Source organism: Penicillium expansum, assembly GCF_000769745.1.
Source record: "Penicillium expansum strain MD-8 chromosome Unknown contig143, whole genome shotgun sequence".
Classification (NCBI taxonomy): domain Eukaryota; kingdom Fungi; phylum Ascomycota; class Eurotiomycetes; order Eurotiales; family Aspergillaceae; genus Penicillium; species Penicillium expansum.
Window position 1 is genome coordinate 69,006 of NW_015971170.1, and position 21,321 is coordinate 90,326.

General features: G+C 48.8%; 9 protein-coding genes across 9 annotated transcripts; 4 read left to right on the top strand and 5 right to left on the bottom strand.

The window, feature by feature from the left end:
* Positions 1–5: 5 nt before the first annotated feature.
* PEX2_042470 (putative alpha-glucosidase) lies at positions 6–2,546 on the bottom strand (the record flags this gene model as incomplete). Its single annotated transcript, XM_016741522.1, has 1 exon — positions 6–2,546. One exon carries the CDS (start codon positions 2,544–2,546, stop codon positions 6–8), a length of 2,541 nt encoding a protein of 846 aa, XP_016603532.1.
* A 747-nt stretch (positions 2,547–3,293) lies between these two features.
* PEX2_042480 (uncharacterized protein) lies at positions 3,294–5,467 on the top strand (the record flags this gene model as incomplete). The annotated part of the gene is made up of 11 exons (XM_016741523.1): positions 3,294–3,813; positions 3,869–3,966; positions 4,021–4,083; positions 4,138–4,190; positions 4,247–4,432; positions 4,490–4,757; positions 4,818–4,839; positions 4,888–4,960; positions 5,015–5,107; positions 5,164–5,199; positions 5,254–5,467. The coding sequence occupies 11 exons, from the start codon at positions 3,294–3,296 to the stop codon at positions 5,465–5,467; spliced, it is 1,626 nt and encodes a 541-aa protein (XP_016603533.1).
* Positions 5,468–7,148: 1,681 nt separating this feature from the next.
* PEX2_042490 (uncharacterized protein) lies at positions 7,149–8,550 on the top strand (the record flags this gene model as incomplete). The annotated part of the gene is made up of 7 exons (XM_016741524.1): positions 7,149–7,315; positions 7,381–7,504; positions 7,556–7,571; positions 7,623–7,722; positions 7,774–7,793; positions 7,843–7,966; positions 8,019–8,550. 7 exons carry the CDS (start codon positions 7,149–7,151, stop codon positions 8,548–8,550), a joined length of 1,083 nt encoding a protein of 360 aa, XP_016603534.1.
* Positions 8,551–8,711: 161 nt separating this feature from the next.
* On the bottom strand, positions 8,712–10,167 carry PEX2_042500 (uncharacterized protein; the record flags this gene model as incomplete). The annotated part of the gene is made up of 4 exons (XM_016741525.1): positions 8,712–9,237; positions 9,314–9,456; positions 9,533–9,757; positions 9,973–10,167. The coding sequence occupies 4 exons, from the start codon at positions 10,165–10,167 to the stop codon at positions 8,712–8,714; spliced, it is 1,089 nt and encodes a 362-aa protein (XP_016603535.1).
* A 1,371-nt stretch (positions 10,168–11,538) lies between these two features.
* PEX2_042510 (Amino acid/polyamine transporter I) lies at positions 11,539–13,394 on the bottom strand (the record flags this gene model as incomplete). The annotated part of the gene is made up of 7 exons (XM_016741526.1): positions 11,539–11,973; positions 12,022–12,347; positions 12,393–12,794; positions 12,843–12,925; positions 12,971–13,084; positions 13,131–13,201; positions 13,251–13,394. The coding sequence occupies 7 exons, from the start codon at positions 13,392–13,394 to the stop codon at positions 11,539–11,541; spliced, it is 1,575 nt and encodes a 524-aa protein (XP_016603536.1).
* A 1,101-nt stretch (positions 13,395–14,495) lies between these two features.
* Positions 14,496–16,041, top strand: PEX2_042520 (cytochrome P450; the record flags this gene model as incomplete). Its single annotated transcript, XM_016741527.1, has 2 exons — positions 14,496–15,852; positions 15,899–16,041. 2 exons carry the CDS (start codon positions 14,496–14,498, stop codon positions 16,039–16,041), a joined length of 1,500 nt encoding a protein of 499 aa, XP_016603537.1.
* Positions 16,042–16,974: 933 nt separating this feature from the next.
* PEX2_042530 (uncharacterized protein) lies at positions 16,975–18,165 on the top strand (the record flags this gene model as incomplete). Its single annotated transcript, XM_016741528.1, has 3 exons — positions 16,975–17,455; positions 17,552–17,689; positions 17,819–18,165. 3 exons carry the CDS (start codon positions 16,975–16,977, stop codon positions 18,163–18,165), a joined length of 966 nt encoding a protein of 321 aa, XP_016603538.1.
* A 167-nt stretch (positions 18,166–18,332) lies between these two features.
* PEX2_042540 (Short-chain dehydrogenase/reductase SDR) lies at positions 18,333–19,331 on the bottom strand (the record flags this gene model as incomplete). Its single annotated transcript, XM_016741529.1, has 4 exons — positions 18,333–18,523; positions 18,587–18,863; positions 19,007–19,237; positions 19,290–19,331. The coding sequence occupies 4 exons, from the start codon at positions 19,329–19,331 to the stop codon at positions 18,333–18,335; spliced, it is 741 nt and encodes a 246-aa protein (XP_016603539.1).
* Positions 19,332–19,774: 443 nt separating this feature from the next.
* On the bottom strand, positions 19,775–20,773 carry PEX2_042550 (4-hydroxybenzoate octaprenyltransferase; the record flags this gene model as incomplete). The annotated part of the gene is made up of 1 exon (XM_016741530.1): positions 19,775–20,773. One exon carries the CDS (start codon positions 20,771–20,773, stop codon positions 19,775–19,777), a length of 999 nt encoding a protein of 332 aa, XP_016603540.1.
* Between the last annotated feature and the right edge of the window lie 548 nt (positions 20,774–21,321).

The following is a 21,321-nucleotide window of genomic DNA, read 5'->3' on the forward strand; positions in this document are numbered from 1 at the left end:
ATGACCTAAGCCTTGAGAGTATACACCACACGACCACGCGAGTCTACACCCTTAAGAATAATTTCATCACCAGTACTTGAGATAACACGGCGCTGATCCCCGTTATGCAAAATAATGTCCAAGTCTTTCCAAGCGGGAGTAAAGCCAGCTTCATCACGCTCAAACTTAACAAGTACTTTCTCCTCAGTAGAGCTGTAAATAATAGTGTATGCTGCAGTACTAGGTTGAACTGAGATACCATCATCTTCGTACCAAGTCGTAGCGAAGACCGTACCGTGCGAAGTTCCCTTGGGCGGGAAGACTTCTACACCACGGTAATTGTCGATCTCCTGGACAGCCACTGATGCAGCAGTCTCATCTCCAGGAACACGGGTGTGCACGCTCTTACCGACGGGAATGGCACCACCGATACGGGCGATTAGCGCAATGCTCTTCTTCCATTCCGACGAGATCTCGGCCCACTGCCCGGATGCGAGGTACTGGTACGGAGCGTTCATGTTGACGTAGCCATAGTCGAAGACGCCGGTCTTGCGGGGCAGGTAAATGTTCGCGATGTCGATACCGGTTTTGTAGACGCCTCCGACGAGCACGGTCTCACCGAACCAGAACTGGTCCTCGCCTGCCTTGAGAGTTTTAGTCCACACCTCGGGATCAGATTCATAGCCCCAGCCGGTCCAGCGCTGCGGAGGTGTTGCGAATTTGTGGCTCTCCAGACCGAGGGAGTAGATGTAGGGCAGCATTTCATAGCGACGCTTAATGGCGGCGCGGACCTGGGGCGTGATCTCGGGGTACATGAAGGGCTCAATGACGTCACCGACATCAGAATCCTTGGGAGAAGTCTTGAAGCAGTTGATCGCGAAGCGGGGAGCGTGGCAGCCGAGTTGAATCCAGCGCAGGAGAAGCTCCGGGGAGGGCTGGGGGCCCTCGAATCCGCCGATGTCATGGCCTTCGCATTGGAGAAGGGACATGCCGGCGTTAAGAGATAGGGCGTTAGCGCCCTTCATGTTTTCCCAGCTGGTGACATTATCGCCGCTCCAGGAAGATGCGGCATAGCGGAGAGTTCCAGCAGTGGCGCTGCGGGTCAGAACGAAGGGACGCAGCTTGGGTTCCATATCTTGCAGGGCATCGTGAGAAGACTTGCCCATCAACTCGGTGTGGAGGGCACGACCCCAGAGACCAACGGAGTTCTTTACTTTCTTTGCTGCGGCGTCGGCGACGGTAGGCTCATTGAGAGACATGGTCCAGTCATCATCGGGTAGGGTGTATTCGTTGTTGTCGTTCCACATGCCGTCAATGCCAACCTTTTTGAGACTCTGGACGCCATCGTACCACCACTTGAAGGCCTCCGCTGAGGTGAAGTCAATGTGCGCACCGTCGCCGCCAGTGGCACCGCCAGCACTCCACAGACGCATGTACCCGGGCTCCTTTTCAGCATCCTTGAAGAACCCACCGGCATCAACGAGCTTCTGGAAGTCGGGGTGAGAAGATAGCAGGAAAGGCTTGATGTTGGTGAGAAGCCTGATACCGTGCTGGTGCATCTTGGCAATCCAGTCCTGGGGATCCGGGAAGCGCTCCCGGTTCCATGTAAAAACGTTGCGAACCTTGGGCTCCGTCTCAGCAATTGAATAGCCCGAACTCATTTGATGTGCCGAGCAGGGAATACCGTGCTCCTTGAGCTTCTCGGCAAACTCCAGAAGGGCCAAATGCGCCTTTTGCGGCTCTTCCAGCATGGTGTACTTGTAGCCACCAGAGATATAGCCGTAAGCCCAGCGGGGCACCAGAATGGGGAATCCGACCAGCTCAGCATACGAGCGGACAACGTCCTTGATGGTCTTGCCAACAATGTAGTATTGCTCAAGACCACCATAGTCCTGGCGATACACCTTGAAGTGTCCCCAGAGGCCATCAATCTCGGCTCCTACAGACCATAGACCGCGGCCATGGGTGGTCGAGAAGATGGCCACACATCCCTCTGCTGAAGCCTTGATCAAGAGGGGGATGTGCTTGTAGAGGGGGTCGGTGTTGTATACGTCATATCCGAAAGAGTCGGTGGCTGAGAGTTGGAATTGACGACCAGTCAAATCCATCGGAGCCGCCTTTTCGCCCAGCCCGACATGGAGGCACTCGCGGTCATGCACAGAGTAGTTGGCGACACCCTCGCCGTCTGCGACATAAGACCGCAGCGGCACATCCTCGTGTAGAGGTTTCTCAGAGCCGGCCCATGACAGTTTCACCACAGGGGTGTATTCCCAATCTACGGAAGCAGTGACACCGGCGACATCGATTGTTTTGGAGGAGGCACTCTCCTTGGTAGAGACATTGGCACCCCGAAGGTTTGTCTCGGGCTTGGTGACGCTGGGATAGGGAGGGATAGGGTGCTCTGTGGAGGAGAAAGTGGCTCGGAATAGGTTGGGACGCACAGCCTCAAAGGTGAAATCAAAGGCATTCTTGCTCTTTGTGCTGCTTCTAATGTGGACGAAAGCTTCTTGATTGGTGTCCTGGGGCACTTGCGAGTAGCCCTTGGGGCAGCTTTCTTTTTGAGGCATGATGAATGTTAAAAAGGCAATGCAATTGATTCAGAGGAACTGGAGAGAATACGAGGATATCCCCTGACATTGGGGGATATTTGAATGCTTGTCAAGCTCCCCTCGGCCCACTATATTCGTGTACCCCGCGCTGATTCCAGTGATGCATTGTAGCTGTATAGAATCGGATATCGGGGATAATCACCGAAAAGACGCGACTTCACACGCGACCAGTCCCAACTTGATTCTGCCCCAAACTTCCGACTTGCTGTGTTTTTCCCCACAACAGACATCCTGGGGCCCCAGATGGTCGATCCTACGCTAATTTTTCCCTCGGTTTTTCTCTCCGAAATCCGATACTAATGACTCTGGGCACTTCTCATAACTCCTTTTCTTCCCATCGCCCCTCTCACAGTAGTCGTTTTGGTGAAGTGATTGGACGAAACGTCCGACGTCGGCCGCGTGTAGCAGCCGTTTGTTTCCAGATCAACTGACCCCGTGGACTGTACAAACTTTCATTGGCAACCATGCTAAGGGCTAAAAAGGATAAATCTCTACCGTTTGTGGTCTGATACTCCGGGTTTGATTGTCTTGTCCGGGGAATGTAATACTCTTCCTTCCCCACGGGGTTCTGCATATATGCTACACTCTATATATCCATGGATTAAAGCTTTATTTTTTCCTTCTCCCTTTTTGCTTGATTGATTGTCTTACTATATTAACTTGGTCTTTTATTGTTGCTCATTGTTCCTCTGCGAGAGGTTAGCCATGTCACAGCCAAAGGGTCAGCAGGAGGAGTTCGTGGAGAGTATTGAGCCCGAGCTGTCAGTGGTTGTGCCTCATCATGATAATGGCACAGGAATTCAGCCCAAAGGAGACCAGGCCTTGCAGCTCATCGAAGAGGCAGGGCACTTGAGCATTCTGACCCCCGAGAACAACGCCAAAGTTCTTCGAAAGATCGATTTGCGTCTGCTTCCCATTCTCCTCGGAATCTACTTCCTCCAGCAACTCGACAAGTCGACAATCTCATATGCCTCGGTCTTTGGAATTGTCGAGAAAGCCCATCTCCATGGCCAACAATACTCCTGGCTAGGGGGTTCGATCTATCTGGCTCAGTTGGTGTTCCAGCCCCTGGTCGCTTACCTTCTGGTTAAAGTGCCCCTAGGAAAGTTTCTGGCTGCGTCCTGCCTCTTATGGGGTATTGCTTTAACTTGCATGACTGCAGCTACAAACTTCGGAGAGCTGCTTGCTTGTCGAATCTTCCTTGGTATCTTTGAGGCTGGAATTGGTTCGTTTTCTCCTGATCACACCTTACCGTCCCTACTAACGATAGGTTTCACCAGCACCGGCCTTCATTGCAGTCACTCAAATGTGGTACCGGCGTCGTGAGCAACCTGTGAGATTGAGTTCTTGGTATGCGATGAACGGAGTCGTGAATATGGTGGGTTTTCTCCCATCTCATTTTCTTACCACCTGAGTTGACACCGAAGCAAAGTTTGGAAGCTTGATTGCATTTGGACTGGGTCACATCAGTTCCTCTACATTTGCACCCTACCAGGTGAGTTATAATATATGATTGTCTGTTGAGGTATTATCACCTAATAATGACCAGATAATCTTCCTCTTTTTCGGTCTAGTTACTGTTGGGTTCTCTGCCGTCATTCCGTAAGATTTAACTCCGTCCCCCTTTGCCCCCATTATACTAAGATAGCCTTGCAAAGTTTTTTCATGCCTGATTCCCCCGTGTCTGCCAAGTTCCTCGGAGAGGAGGACAAACTGCTATCCATTGAAAGACAGCGAATGAATCAGCAGGGCGTCGAGAGCCAAGAGTGGAAATGGGACCACGCAAAAGAAGCATTCCTTGACCCCAAATCATGGTTCTGGTTTGCGTTAATGTTCTCAATTTCGTGAGTTGACCTAGATAAAACGAGTGTACTAGACTCGAACTGCTAATCAATCTCTAGTGTCCCAAGTGGCGGCATCACTACATTCGGGCCTTTGATTATCAAGTCCTTCGGCCTCAGTCAATATGATACCATGCTTTTCAACATTCCCTTCGGTGCAGTCCAGCTTGTCGCCACAATGGGAGGCGCTTGGCTAGCGACCGTTTGGAAAATGAAGGGTCCAGTCTTAGCATTGCTCTGTCTCCCGCCTATCGCGGGTTGCGTGATGCTGTTGCAGATTACACATGACAATGCCCACAAGGGTCCTCTTCTTGCCGGATACTATATTGTGAGCATTAAATTGAGAGAGAATACCACTGTGGGAAGAATAATAACCCTTTTTATCTAGATCTCTGTGTACCCAGCCATCAGTAAGCTTTATTGAGGTTCAGAAGTTGAGCCCAACTAACCATCTCTAGCCCCATTGATATATTCGTGGTCTGCAGGAAATACTGCTGGAGAGACAAAAAAGAAGGTTACTACCGCGATCCTGTATGTAGGGCAGTGCGCTGGTAATGTATGTAGCATTCTAAGCCCCCATACCAGGGTTCCTGCTAACATTCCCCCGATCCAGGTCCTTGGGCCGAATCTTTATACTACAAATGAAGCACCGCTCTACCGTCGTGGTTTGCTTTCAAAGTAAGTTCTTAAGCACAAAGAAGCTCTTGAACTTGAAATATCTAACGCGCGACCAGCCTTGCGATGTTCTGTGTGTTGATAGGTCTGACTGGGTAGGTCTTGCCCAATTTTAACTGATTTAAATTTTGCTAATTATGACTGCTTAGGGCAAACACCGCATATCTGTACCTCCTGAACAAGAAGCATGAGAAGAGGCGCGTGGCTCTCGGAAAGGACGCTAAGATTGTAGACCAGTCGATGCAAATCATCCAAGCTGTCTCCGATGACACCAAGGAAGACCTCCCTCAACAAACAGGAGATGACAATGCCTGGAAAGATCTGACTGATTTGCAAAATGAGGATTTTGTCTATGTCTTTTAGAAGCTGAGGAGTTTGAGAGGTGTTATAGTATGTAGGACTTGTGTTGCTGTTTTGTATTAGTCGAATGTAGCCTGGAATATAATTTATTGACAATTGAATTTGTACAAAAAGAAAACCAACAAAGCGCCCTAAATGCCCCAAAGACGTAGCTTTTCCTCTCCCAAACTAGTTCGGCGTGGGACCTGGCTGATTGTATAGCCGGTCGGAGAAAAAGCCGAACCCCGCGTTTCTCCAGGTTTTCCCCTTCCCGTCAACCCCGAAATCAGTACAGACAGAAAACAGCTGGCTCTAAATGGCCGACCGACCTGACTTTAGTCCATACAGCACAGTGATAGAGGATGAATCCGTGCACCTTATTCCAGCGCCAGCAGGGAAAAAGCGCATTCCGGTACGCCACTATTGAACCTGTGACCCTACAACAGCGGACAACCCCTAACTATGTATGTTTTAATGCATAGAAAGCATGCAGTGCTTGTCGACAGTCGAAGGTCTGTGCTAAATTACCCCAAACCCGAATGTTGTGGGGGTTTTAATTAATCGTTTGAAGGTAAAATGTGATGGAGAGAAGCCATGTACAAGGTGAGTTATATCTTCCGACTGCACCCTTACATCAAATCAAGCCTGGGAGCTAATGCTTAAATAAGATGTCAAAAATTGGAAAAGCAATGCGTGTTCTTCGAAACACCGAAAGATCCCGTCTCAGAGTATGAGCCTATCTTATGCAGGTATCAACCAAGGCTAACAACCCCAGACGGATCGACGGCGTCGAGTCTGAGGTTCAGTATCTCCGCAAGCAGCTAGATGAAATGCGCGAGCTTCTTCAACAGAGCCGTTCGCAGCCCACACCAAAATCCCGACCAACACACTCCCCAAGCTATCTCCGTGATCGGCAACAGCAAGTATACCACGAGAGCGCTTGTGGTTCCTCAGACTCTCATTATCCTCGATCACAGGATCACCCCCAAGACGTATTTCCAAGTATACCTCTAACAAACTCGGTTGGCTATGCAAATGGTCAGCAAAGGTCTATGCCGGGGTCCATACCAGCTCTCTCTCCAAATGAGACTTCGGCTCGGCCTCTCTGCGCATCTAGCCAGATAATTGCAAGACCACCCAAGAGAAAGCGATCCGGGTTTGAGATTCGAGATGAGCCGATAGCCGACTTTATTGATAAACAACTCATCTCTCTTGAATGTGCTGTGTCATACTTCAATACGTATGTGTGATTAGATAATTGTTGGGCGATTAGTGATTTTCGCTAACCGCAGCAATTCCAGCTTCTTTGCAGGATGTGTACGTATCATATTTCACTGGCATTCTTGCAATACTCATCCTTTGCGAATTATACAGGACAGGTACATCCCGATCTTCGACCCTCAGTATGATACTTTCGATTCCATTCGATCTCGAAGCAGTATTCTCCTCAACGCAATATGTACGATTGGTTGCATGGTCGAGACTAGTAAATCTACTCGGCGTTTCTGTCTAATGGTATTGTCCTGACCATTTCTCTTTAGGATCCGGTGGTTCAATGTCTGATCTTCTCCACGCTGAACTCAAAAAATGGATCAACGTTATAATCCAGAACAAGGAATTGAACTGTCTGGAATCAGTCCAAGCAATGCTCGTAGTTGCCTGTTATTCTTCAGAACGTTCATTGATCTTATCGTTTGCCACCCGCATGGCCATTGACCTAGAATTGCATGAGGCCTTTGATGAATTGATCCAGCGGCTTGCCCTTCAAAATGAAGATATGGCCTATGCCTTGCCACATCAGATGTTCGAAGAGGAGAGGGCTCTTATGTGGAACGCTCGGACTTGGTTCGGGCTTTTGGTTCTCGAGCATATGTAAGATGCCCTTAACATTATTTTAAAGGGATCACCAGGCTGATGAACAATGAAACATCATGTAGATTTCGCGTTGATGGAGGGAAGCCACCTGGCATCCGGCTAAAAGGAAACGCACGCCGTTGTCGGGTTTTACTTGGCCATTCATCGTCGACAATTTTGGATTTACGATTGTTTTCACAGGTCGAGGTACGTCGAATACCCAAAATACACTGGAACAAATACTAATGTTGCTGTTAGTTAAACATCCTCAGAGGTATGACGCGTTCTATGAATCCATATGAGATGCCTAATTTGATTTCTATAGCCAATGTCGGCGATGCTCTAGGAGGAAACACATCGCTTGATGGGCAAAGCATCGCAGATTATGTTCATGACATGAAAATCGAGCTTGACTTGTGGTTCGAGTAAGGCTTTCAGTTCTATCGTTTGTCAATAAAATTGCTAACCCTGAGTAGTGACTGGCTACGTATCATCGGTGCGATACTAATTACCGTAATCTGCTAAAACTTGCTAATCATTCAAAGACGGTTGCGCTGCCGCCGCCGAAGAGAAGCCATCTCTACTAGTCGCCCTTCGAGTACAGAAATGCTGGGCAGAAATGATGCTTAACTGTAAAGCACTACGATCCATGGGCGTTCAAAACGTGGCGTATGTATCTACTTCATTTAATGTGCTTGTACCTGTGTTAACCCAGACGAAGTGCCATGTCCACAACGGAAAGAATGATACTACTCACAGCCAAAGCAAGTGCCCGCCGACATCTCCGCCTCATAATTGTCGATCCAGACTTCTACCTCGCCAAGTTGAAATATGCAATGGATTTTGTCTGGGCGAAGTGCGCATTCTCTTTCTTACTGCTTCTCAAATTATCCCGTCTCATTCCTGAGCGTGATGGGGAGAATCAAGAGCTGTTGGAACAAGGTAATCGACTTGTTGATGAGTTGAGTAAAGCTGGTGCTAGTGGAACTCAGTCAGGAGCCGGCAACATTTATCTCCAGATATTGAAGGTCAGTATTGAGAAGTATGGACGTGCATTGATGGAAACACAGCAACCCAGCTCGGAGGGCCCTACAGCTACCTCACCCTTCTGGGAGCTGTTTGATGCTCAAGCAGATCTCCAGTGGTTTGTCCCCGAGCAGTTCGTCTCCGAGTGGGACTTTCCAGGGCTCAATTTGTTCTATTTTCCTACCGCTTGGCAGGATTTCTTTGGAGACTTTTCGTTGGCTATGTAATTCTACGGACAACACATCCACTCTAATTTCTCAATGCCAGAGATGGATGAATAGTTTTCACTAATATCGAACTCCCGTTCACGTTTATAATATCGCCTGGTACTATACCGCGGATCATGCGGTATGAAGACGGTATATTTCATCTAAACAAAGGAAAATATTTATGGATGCACAGAAACAGAATACTCCACATCCTTCCGAATGATCATTTTCGTACTCCCATCGCTCCCACTGCGCATGCTACCCCTATCCCCTTCGGACCTCGTTTCCCTCGAATGCGCCGGCCCCGCAGCCTCACAAACAACAGTCCCATTCTCCGCCCCATCACACACATCTGGCCTCTCCTTGAACATACCACTCGTCCGTCTCCCAGGGCGTCCCTTGACAGCCGCCATCTCGTAATCCCGCGACCGCCCCGATGTGTAAGGGTCTGTATTCCCCCGTCCTCTGGACCCATACCCGTAGCTGTAGCCGCTGCTACTGCCGAGGTTAGAGTCGCCGGCTGTGCCGTAGTGAGTTGTGAGGGCGTTCATGAAGGGGCGCAGGCAGAAGGCTGTGCATGCTATCAGGGCGTAGTTGAGGTGGACCTGGGTAAAGACCGTGTGGCGGACTGCGCTGAAGGTGGGGTTTTCTGTAGTTACGTATTCTTTGAGGGCGGAGAGGTGGAGCGCGGAAAATATAATTAATCTATTATTGAAATTTGTGTTAGTGTCATGTAATGGGGGCTGGGATGAGCATTTGAGAAGGAAGTGCAACAACTTACGGTAGTCTCGCCGCGAAGCATACCAAGATCACGATTTTATGTGACATGTGCATCTGCAGACCCCAAACTAGGGCAATACAAAAGGTGAATAGTAAAATTTCAGTCGAGATGTCAAGAGCGGTGGTTGCTTGCCAGCGGGAAAACTTGTCACCGTTAGTATATCCCTTTCCACCTCTGTATATTCGGGTTGCGGTGGCCCTTCCGCAATTATAGACATACCAGGTTATAGCACTGCTCGCCAGGTACAACCCACGGTTTGTTTCCCTCACAGTTCACTGCAATCACTAGCACAGACATGATAAGCCACACTGTGATGAGCCCAAAGGCCGCCCAGAGGATGTTCTTGTCACGTCTGCGGGGCGTCAGGCGCAAGTAGATGGCGACCACGCAGCATTTCGAGAGATATAGAGTTAAGAGATACAGTATATCGGCGGCGAGGAGGGACTAAGTTCTCAGTTATTCTCTTGCATTGAATTTGGTAGAGGCTTTGGGTAATGAATACATTTTGTATGCGATCAACGCCCTTCTGGGCCAGTAGAGATATGTCTGTCCCGAAGCCGATGCTCGCGGCATGAAATATGATGATCGACTCCGCAATGCCGCATATCTATCCCGTCAGCCTCGTGGACAGGGGAGGTCAATTTCTTCTCCTTGCGTACCGTCGCACCCATCAGGATGATATCATCGGAGCCCCATGGTGGATTGAGGAATATCCGCACATACACCCGTATGAGCAGACAGACCAGCGAGATCATCAGGCATATAGCAGCGGTGACAATAATGATACCGCCATGATGCTTGTTGTCTATAGTCTCGAAAGGCGGCGACTGGCCAGGGGGCACTTTGATGGCCATTACCGCACGGAGACCGAATCGTGGTCTGTGGGTTTGAAGTATCGCACAGATAATTCTTTAAAAGGAAGTGGAAAATCACATCAACCAACGATCATGATGCCAACTGCATGGATCGTGGCCAGGTAGCTCCGGTAATTCAAGTTTCAAGTGGAGGGATCTAGCAAGGATGGCATCCTTAGGACTAGTACAAAGTAGGTCGGGTAGACTCGAAAGAAAATTTCAATTCACAGAGACCCAAAATTCCAACATCGTTTGATAAAAACTAGAAAGCTAAACTCTCTGAGTCCCTTATGTATTCTAATAGTGCCCTAATAACAGAGGATATACCGCTGTAGAGGTGATATAAAACAGGTTCACAGGTGCTTGTTCCCAATCGAGTAAGATCGAGCTAGTCAATTTTTCTAGTATTCCAGGCTGGAACCTGATTCAACGCAACATGATAGATTAAGTTTTGATTGGGCTATTTTATTAGCGGATTTCGATCCTCCTGATAGCCAACATGCCGAGGTGTGTGGGTATATAGGGCCGTGTTGGGGCCAAAAGCTTTCCGTTTAGAGTATCTCCACCGAGCTGCCCCTCCGCCCCCTTTATATTTAATAAATTGAATGATTTATCATCAAAATGCGGCCCCAACCGGATCACTAGTGGCCAATCAGGGGGGATGGCAAGGCCAACCGGACGAGCTCGGGAATTTTCTACATGTGCCTAGATATACATCCATGATCAGCCTGATAGAGTTTGCTATGTGGGGCCGCATGGGGGCCGAAACCTTGGAACACTTCCGCTCAAAGTATCGCCACTACCACACCACGAGCTTGATATCTAATAAAATAAATAAACCAGGCTTATGAAAACCACCTTTTGAACACCACCTTATGAACACAATGTATATTGTGTAATATGTCGAGAGTACGGAGTAGGGTATCCCTAACTCGGTGATGCCATGCCGGAAAGACCCGGCGTACAAGGTCATATCTATGCAATGCACACTACCTCGTTTCAGATCCACAAGGCACATACATACTAATGCCAAGACCTTTCTTCTCTTTAGCTTTGCTTGTTAGGTAATATGTAGCCTTTAGAAGAGTGTTGACCCCTTAATTAACTTTTTCTTCTGAATATATCCAGTTGAAGAGAATTTCAACAAACTTCTGACGAGACGAAGGTTCACCGATATGTCGGGATGCTGTGTTGACCAACTACCGCTGTGGTTCTTTCTTCCCAAGCGCTCCACTATACCCTCAACTTTACGATGTTACACCCAACACTATGGGTTATTATCGTCCGAGTATGTGATTTGTTCTAAATATAATTATACCAAATTACTTCCCCCTCTCTCTATGACATAACAATTATAGAAGTGGGTAGATGTTACATCTCTCGCCTCACCAGCGCCACGGGCGGGATGTAATGGTGGCGTCCCCGAAACACATAATACACCACCGCAATGATCAGAATCCCCCCATACATCACTGCGCACCAGTTCATAGTCTCCGCATCCACCCTCGATGTTAACGGGAAGAAGGCAAACACGAATACAGGACATAGGAAGCACAGGGCCCCAATGTTGATTGCCATGCCATACTGGCCGAGCGTCCATTTGTGTGGTGGGAGGGGTTCACCTCTGATACGCTTGAGGAGCACACATCCAATCGTGATGATGTACGAGGACATCATTGCGCCGATGGTCAGGGTGACGATGGCAAGAAGCGCGGTTGTGGAGCCGATGTTGATGAGCGACAACAAGATTGTCACTACCAGCGAGACCATCACAGCATTCAAGGGGATGTTCCAGTTGGGGTTTACCTAATGCTGTTAGTGTTGTTAAACAGGGAGAAAAGGGGGATGACGTACATATCCGAAGAATTCGGAGAAAGGAAGGCCGCGATCACGCGCAAAGGACCATAATTGGCGGGACGCCGTTGCTACTTCTGTGATTGTGCTCGCCGTTAGCGTCAACACCAGAATGGCAGTCATGGTGTTCGTTCCCGGCAGACTCTCCGTCGCGTTGTAGAACACCTGCATAAACGGGTACCCTGTTGGAGTGGCCAGGATGTCATCAATATCGCCTAGCGTGAAGCAGACCGTTACCAACATGAGGAAACCGAAGGCGGCATTGAGGCAGACAGAGGTAATCATCGCCTTTGGCAGGGTCTCAGACGCATCCTTGATCTCCTCCGCTACATGCTATTAGCCAAGTTCGTCAATGTTAGAGGGAGACCTACACATATGAACCGCGCAATCATATCCAATCAGGGCCGTGATGGTGGTTGAGAACCCGACCAGCGTGGCAGTCCCGTCGCTGTTCCATTCGCCACCGTTATTGAATTCGGTAAACACCTGCTTCGCGCTGCGGCGGGGGCCAAGGACCCATAGAGGGATTATGATGGCGAACAGACCGCACACATGCAGAATCAGAATCAACACCTCCACGAAGGGTAGCCGCTTGGCTAGGAAAGTGTTGAATATGATCGAAAATAAGGTAATGGCGATCACCAGTAGGGTGCCGTGCCACCGCTTGGAGTCATAGTCCGGGTTGTTCAGCACCATTAGGCCTTGGATGATAGTTCCAGCAAGGTAAGCGATAGACACAATAGCACATTGCCAGCCCATCGCGCACAGCCAGCCTACAAAGTTAGCTTAATTAGATAGAAAGATGGGGCAGGAGAACTCACCGGTGATGTAGCTGAGGAATTTCTGGCAACTGGGAGGGGCAAACTCCGAAACCCAATGGTATTGTCCGCCCGAGGTGGGAGCCCTGAGGAGTCAGAATGGATACAAGGTCTCGATGGTGTAGACTCACATAGATGCCATCTCAGCCAAGCTCAAGAACACTAGAAGGAACCCAAAAGCGACGATGACAAACCCCCAGATCAGCCCGGCCGTTCCTCCATCAGTCAAGCCTTGTGCGAGCAGACTAGACAGTCAGTCATCGAATCAAGAAGTGGGGATGGATGGCATACGTTAAAACAACCTCCCACGTGGCGATCAGCGTGCAGCCAAATCCTACAATGGAGATGAACCGGAAGTTACGCTGCATGGTCAGCACACATGTGTCAGCCACATAATCCTCTGTGACGTACACGCAAGACCTGCTCTCTCCCCAGAGCGCTCATATCGGCCTGGTCGGCCTGGGTGCCACGCCATTTGGCGGCGACGCGGCCTCTAGATGGGGCTTCGTCGGCTAGGCTCATGGTTACTGTTGGAGGATCTTTATCCCAGGACATATTGACATATAGAAAGCAAAGAGTACCAAGAGGATAAAGAATTAGTGTAAGAGACAGGGGTAACGGTAGGTCGCATCTGTACTTTGTATAAAGGCAGGATGTCAATCGTTAGAATATTCTCCGGCCCTCGTGGAATCCACCCAGCGCATCTGGCCGACAGTGGAGCAGGTCGCCTCTAGTAGAATTCGTGTTCTTGGCAACTGAAACAGTAAAACTCCGTAGCGAGACTAAAGCATGGTTGCAGCATCCTGCAGGTTAGTGTGAACTAGGGATGCTTCGTGTTGACTGTGGCTCCACTGTGGTTGATATTGCCACGCCAGGAGTGGGTATTGAAAATTGTGTCGACGGCCAGGGTGCTACGGAGTACAAGATACGAAGTGCACTCAACCTCGGGCAATTTGGAACCCCTTAATGTGGAAATTACTTTGGTTTGGGCTATTTCACTGCAATTCATTGTTTGTTGGTCTGTCTCAAACAACATATGTCATATAGTTAAGGGCGCCAACCCCCACCAGGTTAGGGTTAGTCTGTAAGAATCCAAGCTGAAATTATGGGGCTTAACCTCCCACATCTAATACAAATTTCCAAAACTAAAAAATATCTCCAAGTCTTAATTTACTAACTGGCAATTAGAAATCCACCGGATTTAGCTGTATGGAGTATACAACATATTCCAAGCTTGGAAGGTGACTGCCGGTGGAGCGTTGATATGCTGATTAAGCGGATCCACTGCGGGCACCTGGGCCCATGGGACCCCTGCCCCGGCCCCTTGTCGTCCACGCACACACGGACACACGGACACACATTGCGTCCGGTAAATCGGGAGGGTTGTATTCGGAACATCAGGTTAATGAACATGCCAAGACTCAAGAATTTCTTTCAACGGAGCTCTCCATACAGTGTATGGGTTATTCCATAGCTTCTTTCCGGCTCAAGATGATTGGCTCTCTCGATCCTAGCCCATACGAATATCATGCAACACATTGCTTTGGCGGGGGACTCCTTGCATGAGAACAAAGAATGATTATGACTGACTATGAATTGAAACACCCGTTCTCTAATTGGCATGTTATTTGTTCTTCTTTACCCTCACGCAATATCATGACCCCCCTCGTTCCCATCGCCCTTCTCATCCTCACCTCCTACCTCATATATCACCATGTCATAAACCCCTACCTCCTCTCTCCGCTATCTTCCATCCCCAATGGCCATCTCACATCTCCACTCTCCAGCCGCTGGATCGACCGCAAGCGCAGCACAGGCACGGAAGTCCTCACCATCTACGCCCTGCACCAAAAACACGGCCCCATCGTTCGTCTCGGTCCCAAGGAGTTGAGTGTCAACTCCCTCCATGGCCTGAGAATAATATATACGGGCGCATTTGAGAAACATGCATTCTACAACGAGGTCTTCGTCAATTTCAACACCGAAAACCTGGTCGGCATGACCCACAATGCCCCACACGCACATCAGAAGCGCATGCTGAGCAAGACCTACTCGAAGTCATTCCTCCAAGAATCTAGTGATATGCGTGGTATCTCGAAGGTTATGCTCTGGGATAGGCTTATGCCAATTCTCAAGAAGGCCGGGGAGGGTGGAGAGGTGTTGAATGTGCTCCCGCTGTTTCAGGCTGTTGGGATGGACTTTACTTCCTCTTTCTTGTTTGGATTAAGACAAGGGTCGAGATATTTGTTTAATATTCCCGAGTGGAAAATCTGGTTGGAGGAATATGAGCGGTTCAAGTATTTGAGTCGGGATGACCGGTATATGGGATTCATTGAGGCGTGGTGCTTGAGTTTCTGTGACCGGGTAGAGGCGTCTAAAAAGCAGGACATCTTCAGTTATGAGGAGGAGCTACCATCCACGAACCCAGTCGTCTATGACCAACTGTGCCAGAGCCTCCTCACCCAGAAAGAACACGATCCGCGTCCACTGAACCTAGCAATTGCGTCCGAGCTGTTGGATCATCTGGTTGCAGGTCACGAAACGTCAGGTATCACCTTCACGTACATGATGTGGGAACTGTCTCAGCATCCGGAGCTTCAGGTTGAGCTGCGGAAGGAACTACTCACCTTATCTCCGTCTCTCCAATACCCAGATACAGACGGAGATAAGCCCCTTCCGTCTCCCTCCGCGATCGACTACCTTCCACTGCTGGACGCTATCGTCCGCGAGACCCTCCGTGTTCACTCCCCAGCTCCAGCCCAACTCCCCCGTGTCACCCCCACCACAGAGAAAGGAACTTCCCTGCACGGGTACGACAACATTCCGGGCGGCGTGAGGGTCAGTTCAACCGCCTACTCCCTCCACCGCATTAGCGACGTCTACCCGCGCCCGCTGGAATGGCTGCCACGACGATGGCTTGAACCAGGTGATAAGATCCATGACATGAGGCGGCTGTTCTGGCCGTTCGGGAGCGGTGGACGCATGTGCCTGGGGAGTAATTTCGCATTGCAAGGTACGTCTCCCGTGTATGGCCTTTGAAGAAGAGACTAATGGTACAGAAATCAAACTGGTCATGGCAGCTGTGTATTCAAATTACACGACAGTTATTGTAGATGACGAGGGAATCGAGCAGGATTACGCGTTTATTTCGCTACCGCGTGGGCGGAAGCTGATGCTGAGGTTTGTCCCAATCGATGAATAATGCGATGCAGTCATGACAATAAATGAAACACTCTCTTTGTTCACAATATCATCTCTCTCCACGACTGCCGATTGATGGAGCAGTAACGATAGATGCTTGGCAGCAGAGGTTTGCCGGTCGAACCCATGTCACAGTAGTATTCCAAAAAAATAGTAAAACTAGCCTATACTCATTATATACGATTTAAATTTTAGGAATTTGTAATAGTAAGATATAGCTATATAAGTATATATTCCAATTTTAAACAAAATCTAATCGGTAGAGGTCGATAGCGCGAAAACGGTTAATATTGATGTTTTGACAAGATATATATTTTAGATTCATGTCGGTATATTACAACTTTCTAAGTAAACTTCTGTAATATATAAGTATCGCGTTTCTCGTGTTTATAAGCATGAAACATAAGCTTAACTACTTATCAATTACGGATCAAATAGAACATTAAAATTTTACCTCAAAACAAGGGCTAAAAACAGGGTCTAGACATAAGGCAACTGAAAAACGTCCCTTTTTTGGAATATTTGATTGTTTGGTGCTCATTGGGCCCTATTAGGCCCCGGCTTAAAGCACAGTGGGCCTTCACCCCGGGCCTATAGCCACCAGTGGGCCTAAGGACCGGACCCAAAACCCAGCCCATTAGTGGGTTGGGGCGGGTTGGGCTTTGCGGAGGCCTACTGAATTAGATTAGTTAACCCTGTAGATTATGTCAGCAAATTCACCATTACCGTGCATCGGCTCAATAATTGGGCCGACGCACAACACTACTGGTGGAGCTCTCTTCGCTCTTCGGAGACATGCTTCTTGCATTTGTCAAGAATCGAAAATGGGATTCTATATAAGCTCAGGCATGAGAGGTCTCATGCTTTTGAATCATGAGGCATTTGAGTTCCCCAAACAAGTCCTCGATTGATCCTCCGACTTTCGATATTCAATATGCGGCCAGAAGAGCAGCCTCGAACGATCGTCATCCTAGGATCTACGGGTAATCAAGGCAGAGGTGTGGTTGAATGCGTTCTTCGCGAGCCTGGCTTGGAAAAATATCTCGTCCGTGCCGTTACACGGGATATCAAATCTGCTCGTGCTAGACAATTGCTGGAAGATTATCAAACCCCAGATGAGCGTCTCAGTCTCGTCACAGGCGATGTTTATAATGCCGAGAGCCTTGAAAATGCCTTTTCGGGGGCATACGGCGTGTTTGGGGTTACTAGCGAACATGCTCCCAGGAGGATTGAAAAGGAAGAAGAGATGAACCACGAACTTCAAGCTGGTTTGAATATCATATCTGCTGCAAAGCTCTGTCAGGTGCAACACTTCGTTTTCAGCAGCTTGCCTGATATGAAGCAAGCTACAAACGGCCGCTTCCAGAAACTATTCCACATGGATAACAAGTATATAATTGAACAATGGGCAAAGCGTGACTTATCTGCTGTCACTTGTCTTCTTCCAGGTTGTCCCATCCCCAAGACACAGCAGCCTTTACAACGCAGCTAACATTTGAACCACCTAACAGCGTTCTTTCTCACGAACCTTAAACGGCGCCAGTATTCTCGTCGCGAAAACGGGGTCGTCCGTTTCTGTCCACCGATCCCCGGGGACAAGTTTGTCGAGTGGCTAGATCCGGCATATGACATGGGTGTCTTTGCAGCAAGTAGGTTATTCTTTTGTCTAAAATCAACCGCCTTTCTATTACCCTCGCCGTCGACTTGTGGGGCTCCAGGATTAGCATTTATATAGCTTGGCAAACGAAGCGTACGACCGAAAGCTAACAGCCCTCTAGGGGTTTTTGCCCTCGGAATTTCAAAAACGAAAAATAAAAACTATGTTGTTGCTGGTCCCAAGATTCGCATGCAAGATTTTGCAACTATTTTCACACGCGTCACTGGTCAACAGGCAATTTATTCGCCGACCACCTTGGATGAGTGGGCTGATATGGCATCGGAAGCGGTCGGGCCTGGATTCAGAGAAGACATTCGGCAAATGATGGAATGGGCTTCAATCATGCCCGATGACAAGATTTGCTATGGTGCCCTTGATCCGGCGGAAGATCCTTCTTGGGAAGATCTCGGTGTTCGTGCTAGCAGCTTTGAAGACTGGCTAAACCGTACAGCGTGGACTGGACCATAGAGTATATGCCATGATTCATCGGCAGCTCGAGCATATCTCCGTGAGCATCTTCATGGCCCGAGTCTTGATTGTCGTTTTACAAGACTTCTCAGCAAGCTGACATTAATGTTATCACAAATTGTAAAATTATTGTGTCTACATCTATTTTAGTGCAACCTGTGAAAGCCTTATACCCACTGCTTGTTTCCAAGATGCGAGACAAACGCACCACCAAATCCACCCTCGATGCTAGCCTTCTCCCAGGTTGACCTGACTTGTCGGACGGATTCTTCCGGAGTCACTGGGCCCTTGAAGTGAGGCGCATAAGTTACAATCTTGCCTACAAATCCCGCCAAGGCTTGGAGCTCTTCCGGAGTCCCTGTTGTTATACATTAATAAATTTTCTAGATGCTGCAATCTTGAGGGCAGAAGGAATACGTACAATCCACGTAGCGGCCCACCTCTAGCACACCCAGGCTAATACTCACCAAAAGCACACCATCCTTCTTGTATTGGGCGTTGAACTTAGCCACAATAACGTTCATGGCCGCCTTAGAGGCAGCGCATAAAGTACCAATCTCTACCTCGCCATCGTTGGTCAAGTCGAGGTCGGCCAGACCGGTGGAAATTTTAATGACCTTTTTAATCTTGCCCTTTAGGAGAAGAGGGAGGAAGAGGTGGAAGAGGTGGATATTGCCGACGACATTTGTTTGTGATAGCTACGATGAAACAACCTCGAGCTCCTCGGGCTTATCACTCCTGTTGACCACACAGCGTTAACCACAGACTAGCCCGGATTGTAGCCAGCAGGAAGTAGACCTAAAATGCGCCGATGGGTCCATAGGTGTCCAAGTAGGGGCACTAAAGCTCCGTTGGCGACCAGGTAGTCAATGCCGCGCTCGCCAATAATCTCGGTCGTGTCGTCAGCGGCTTGCTTCAGGGTGGTGTACTTGGTGATATCACCATGAAGGATGTGAACATTAGGACGGTTGCCTAGCTCTGTCGCTATCTTCTTCTCGGTTGCAGCTTTGTCGCGGACGAGACCAACAACCAGGTTCTCTTGGTCTTCTGAGATCTGTTTGAAGAACTCGAACTAGGCTAGGTTAGCTAAGCATGGTGTGCGAGGCCTTAAAAGGTAGGCCCACTCCAATTCCCCTGGACACTCCGGTGACAACGTGAACACCCATATTGAGTAAATGGCCCCTGTGTGTGAAAGACGCGATAACTAGTCGAGAATTTTATAGTTCCATTGGTTTGATATAAAAGGGGCAGCAAAGAGGGAGATCATATTATCGATATGCTAACGGCGTAATAATAGGATGGGATGAAAGGGCGGTGTTTGGACCATTGAAGTCTTTGTTCGTTGTCTATCAAGCTCGGCGTTTCCGTGCAGGGTTGTGCACCCATGCACGCTAGACCTTTTTACTGATAAGCCATATAACAATGAATAGGAAAATGCGCACTCAATGGGAGATCTCGGGCTTAGACTCTTCGTGGCGCAGCACCATGTTCATTCCCTCTATAGTCCCAAAGGAAAGTAAGCTGAATTTCAGCCAGATAGAAATTGATTCCTGTACCGCCCCGACTCTAAGTTTAGACCCACAAGCGACTGAATCCCTGGCCTGATCAGTCAGTATCCGTACTTCTTCGAAAAGAAGTCGACCACAAGCCCAGTGCATATTGCCGTGCCAACGTAACCACTTCCAGGACCAAACGCCCAAGCGCAACTGTTGCTATCTTCCAAATCGACGACCCAAATCATCCGTGCTAACAGAAGAGCAGTTACGCCACACGATATAGCATAGTACGGTGTGCCAAACCCTGCTAGTTGGCCTGCCAACACTAGAAAGAAGAGCTGCACGGCAGTCGCTGTGTAGCAGGCGGGTTTTGTTCCCTTTCTTCCCAAGCGTACAGCGAGTCCTTTGACGCCAGCTTTTAAGTCATCGAGGTAATCTTGATGAGCGTAAATTGTGTCAAAGATAACAGTCCAGATAATTCCAGCGACGTATAAACTAGCCGCTGACTGAGCCAATGGCGCTTTGATGACTTTGAGCACACGGGCGGAGAGATCCAACGACGAGTCCAACAGAGGGGTCAACGGATCTTTCCCGACCATTGCGCTTGCCAAAAATATAGCATAAGATAGCCCAAATCCCAGCTCGACTTGGGGGTAATTTGTGCAGCGCTTGAGGAAGGGGTAGATGAACAAGAGGACGAAGTTTACGGTGGCGTGAATCAACGTCAAATTTCCAAACGGGTACAAGATGGAGGCTCCAACGGCAATCTGTACGGCAGTGAAAAAATGCGCCTGAACCGTTGTGACAGCACCCCGTGGGATGGGTCTCAGTCGGCAGCGAGCGACCTGGCGATCAAAGTCCTGATCTATGTTGTCGTTCCATGTGCAGGTAATGCCGCGGAAGACGGTAGCCCATAGTCCCAAATGGGCTGCCAGGAGCACAAGGGCTTTCAGATCAATCTCGCTGGAGAGTGGTGGGATATTGATGGCAAAACCGAGTCCTATCAAGTAGTGCCAGTAAAAGGCCCAGAACCCTGACTGCCGGTCGAGACGCATGAGCTCGGCGTACGGAACCCATGCGTCTGGTATGAAGTAAAAAGTAAAAGACGCCATGAGTTGGCTTCTTGTAGCCTTTGACTTCATCCATGGCGGGGAGGTTGTGGTATCGTCCGGGCTATGATGGGTAATATGTGCAAATCTCGAGAGAGCGAGAAGCGACGGGGATACATACATGAACCATTATATAGCATAAGCGTAAAAGTCTGGTCTAGGATTCTCAGGTGCCTTACGAAACTTATTCCGTCTAACCTCCAACTCACATTCGATAGATCTGGGGATTGTACTTCTTGCTAGTGGAATCTTGGCCGCATTATCACACCGCATACGTGCATGCAGGTCAGAAAATTCAGTGACAACAGAAGCCCAACAAATGCAGACGCTAATAGGCAGAAATCAACACTCCCAACAGCCGTATAGCAATCGCCTGTCTCTGGGCGTCGGAAGTAAGTCTTGTAAGCGAAGGAATACGTTGATCCCACGATCTTACTTACTGGCCTATTTCTTGGTAACAAATAATTTTTTCTGATTTTTTCTGACATTTTATGATTGAAATTTGCCTATAGATGCATATCATGATATCGTTCCTCCAGGTGGCGACAAGG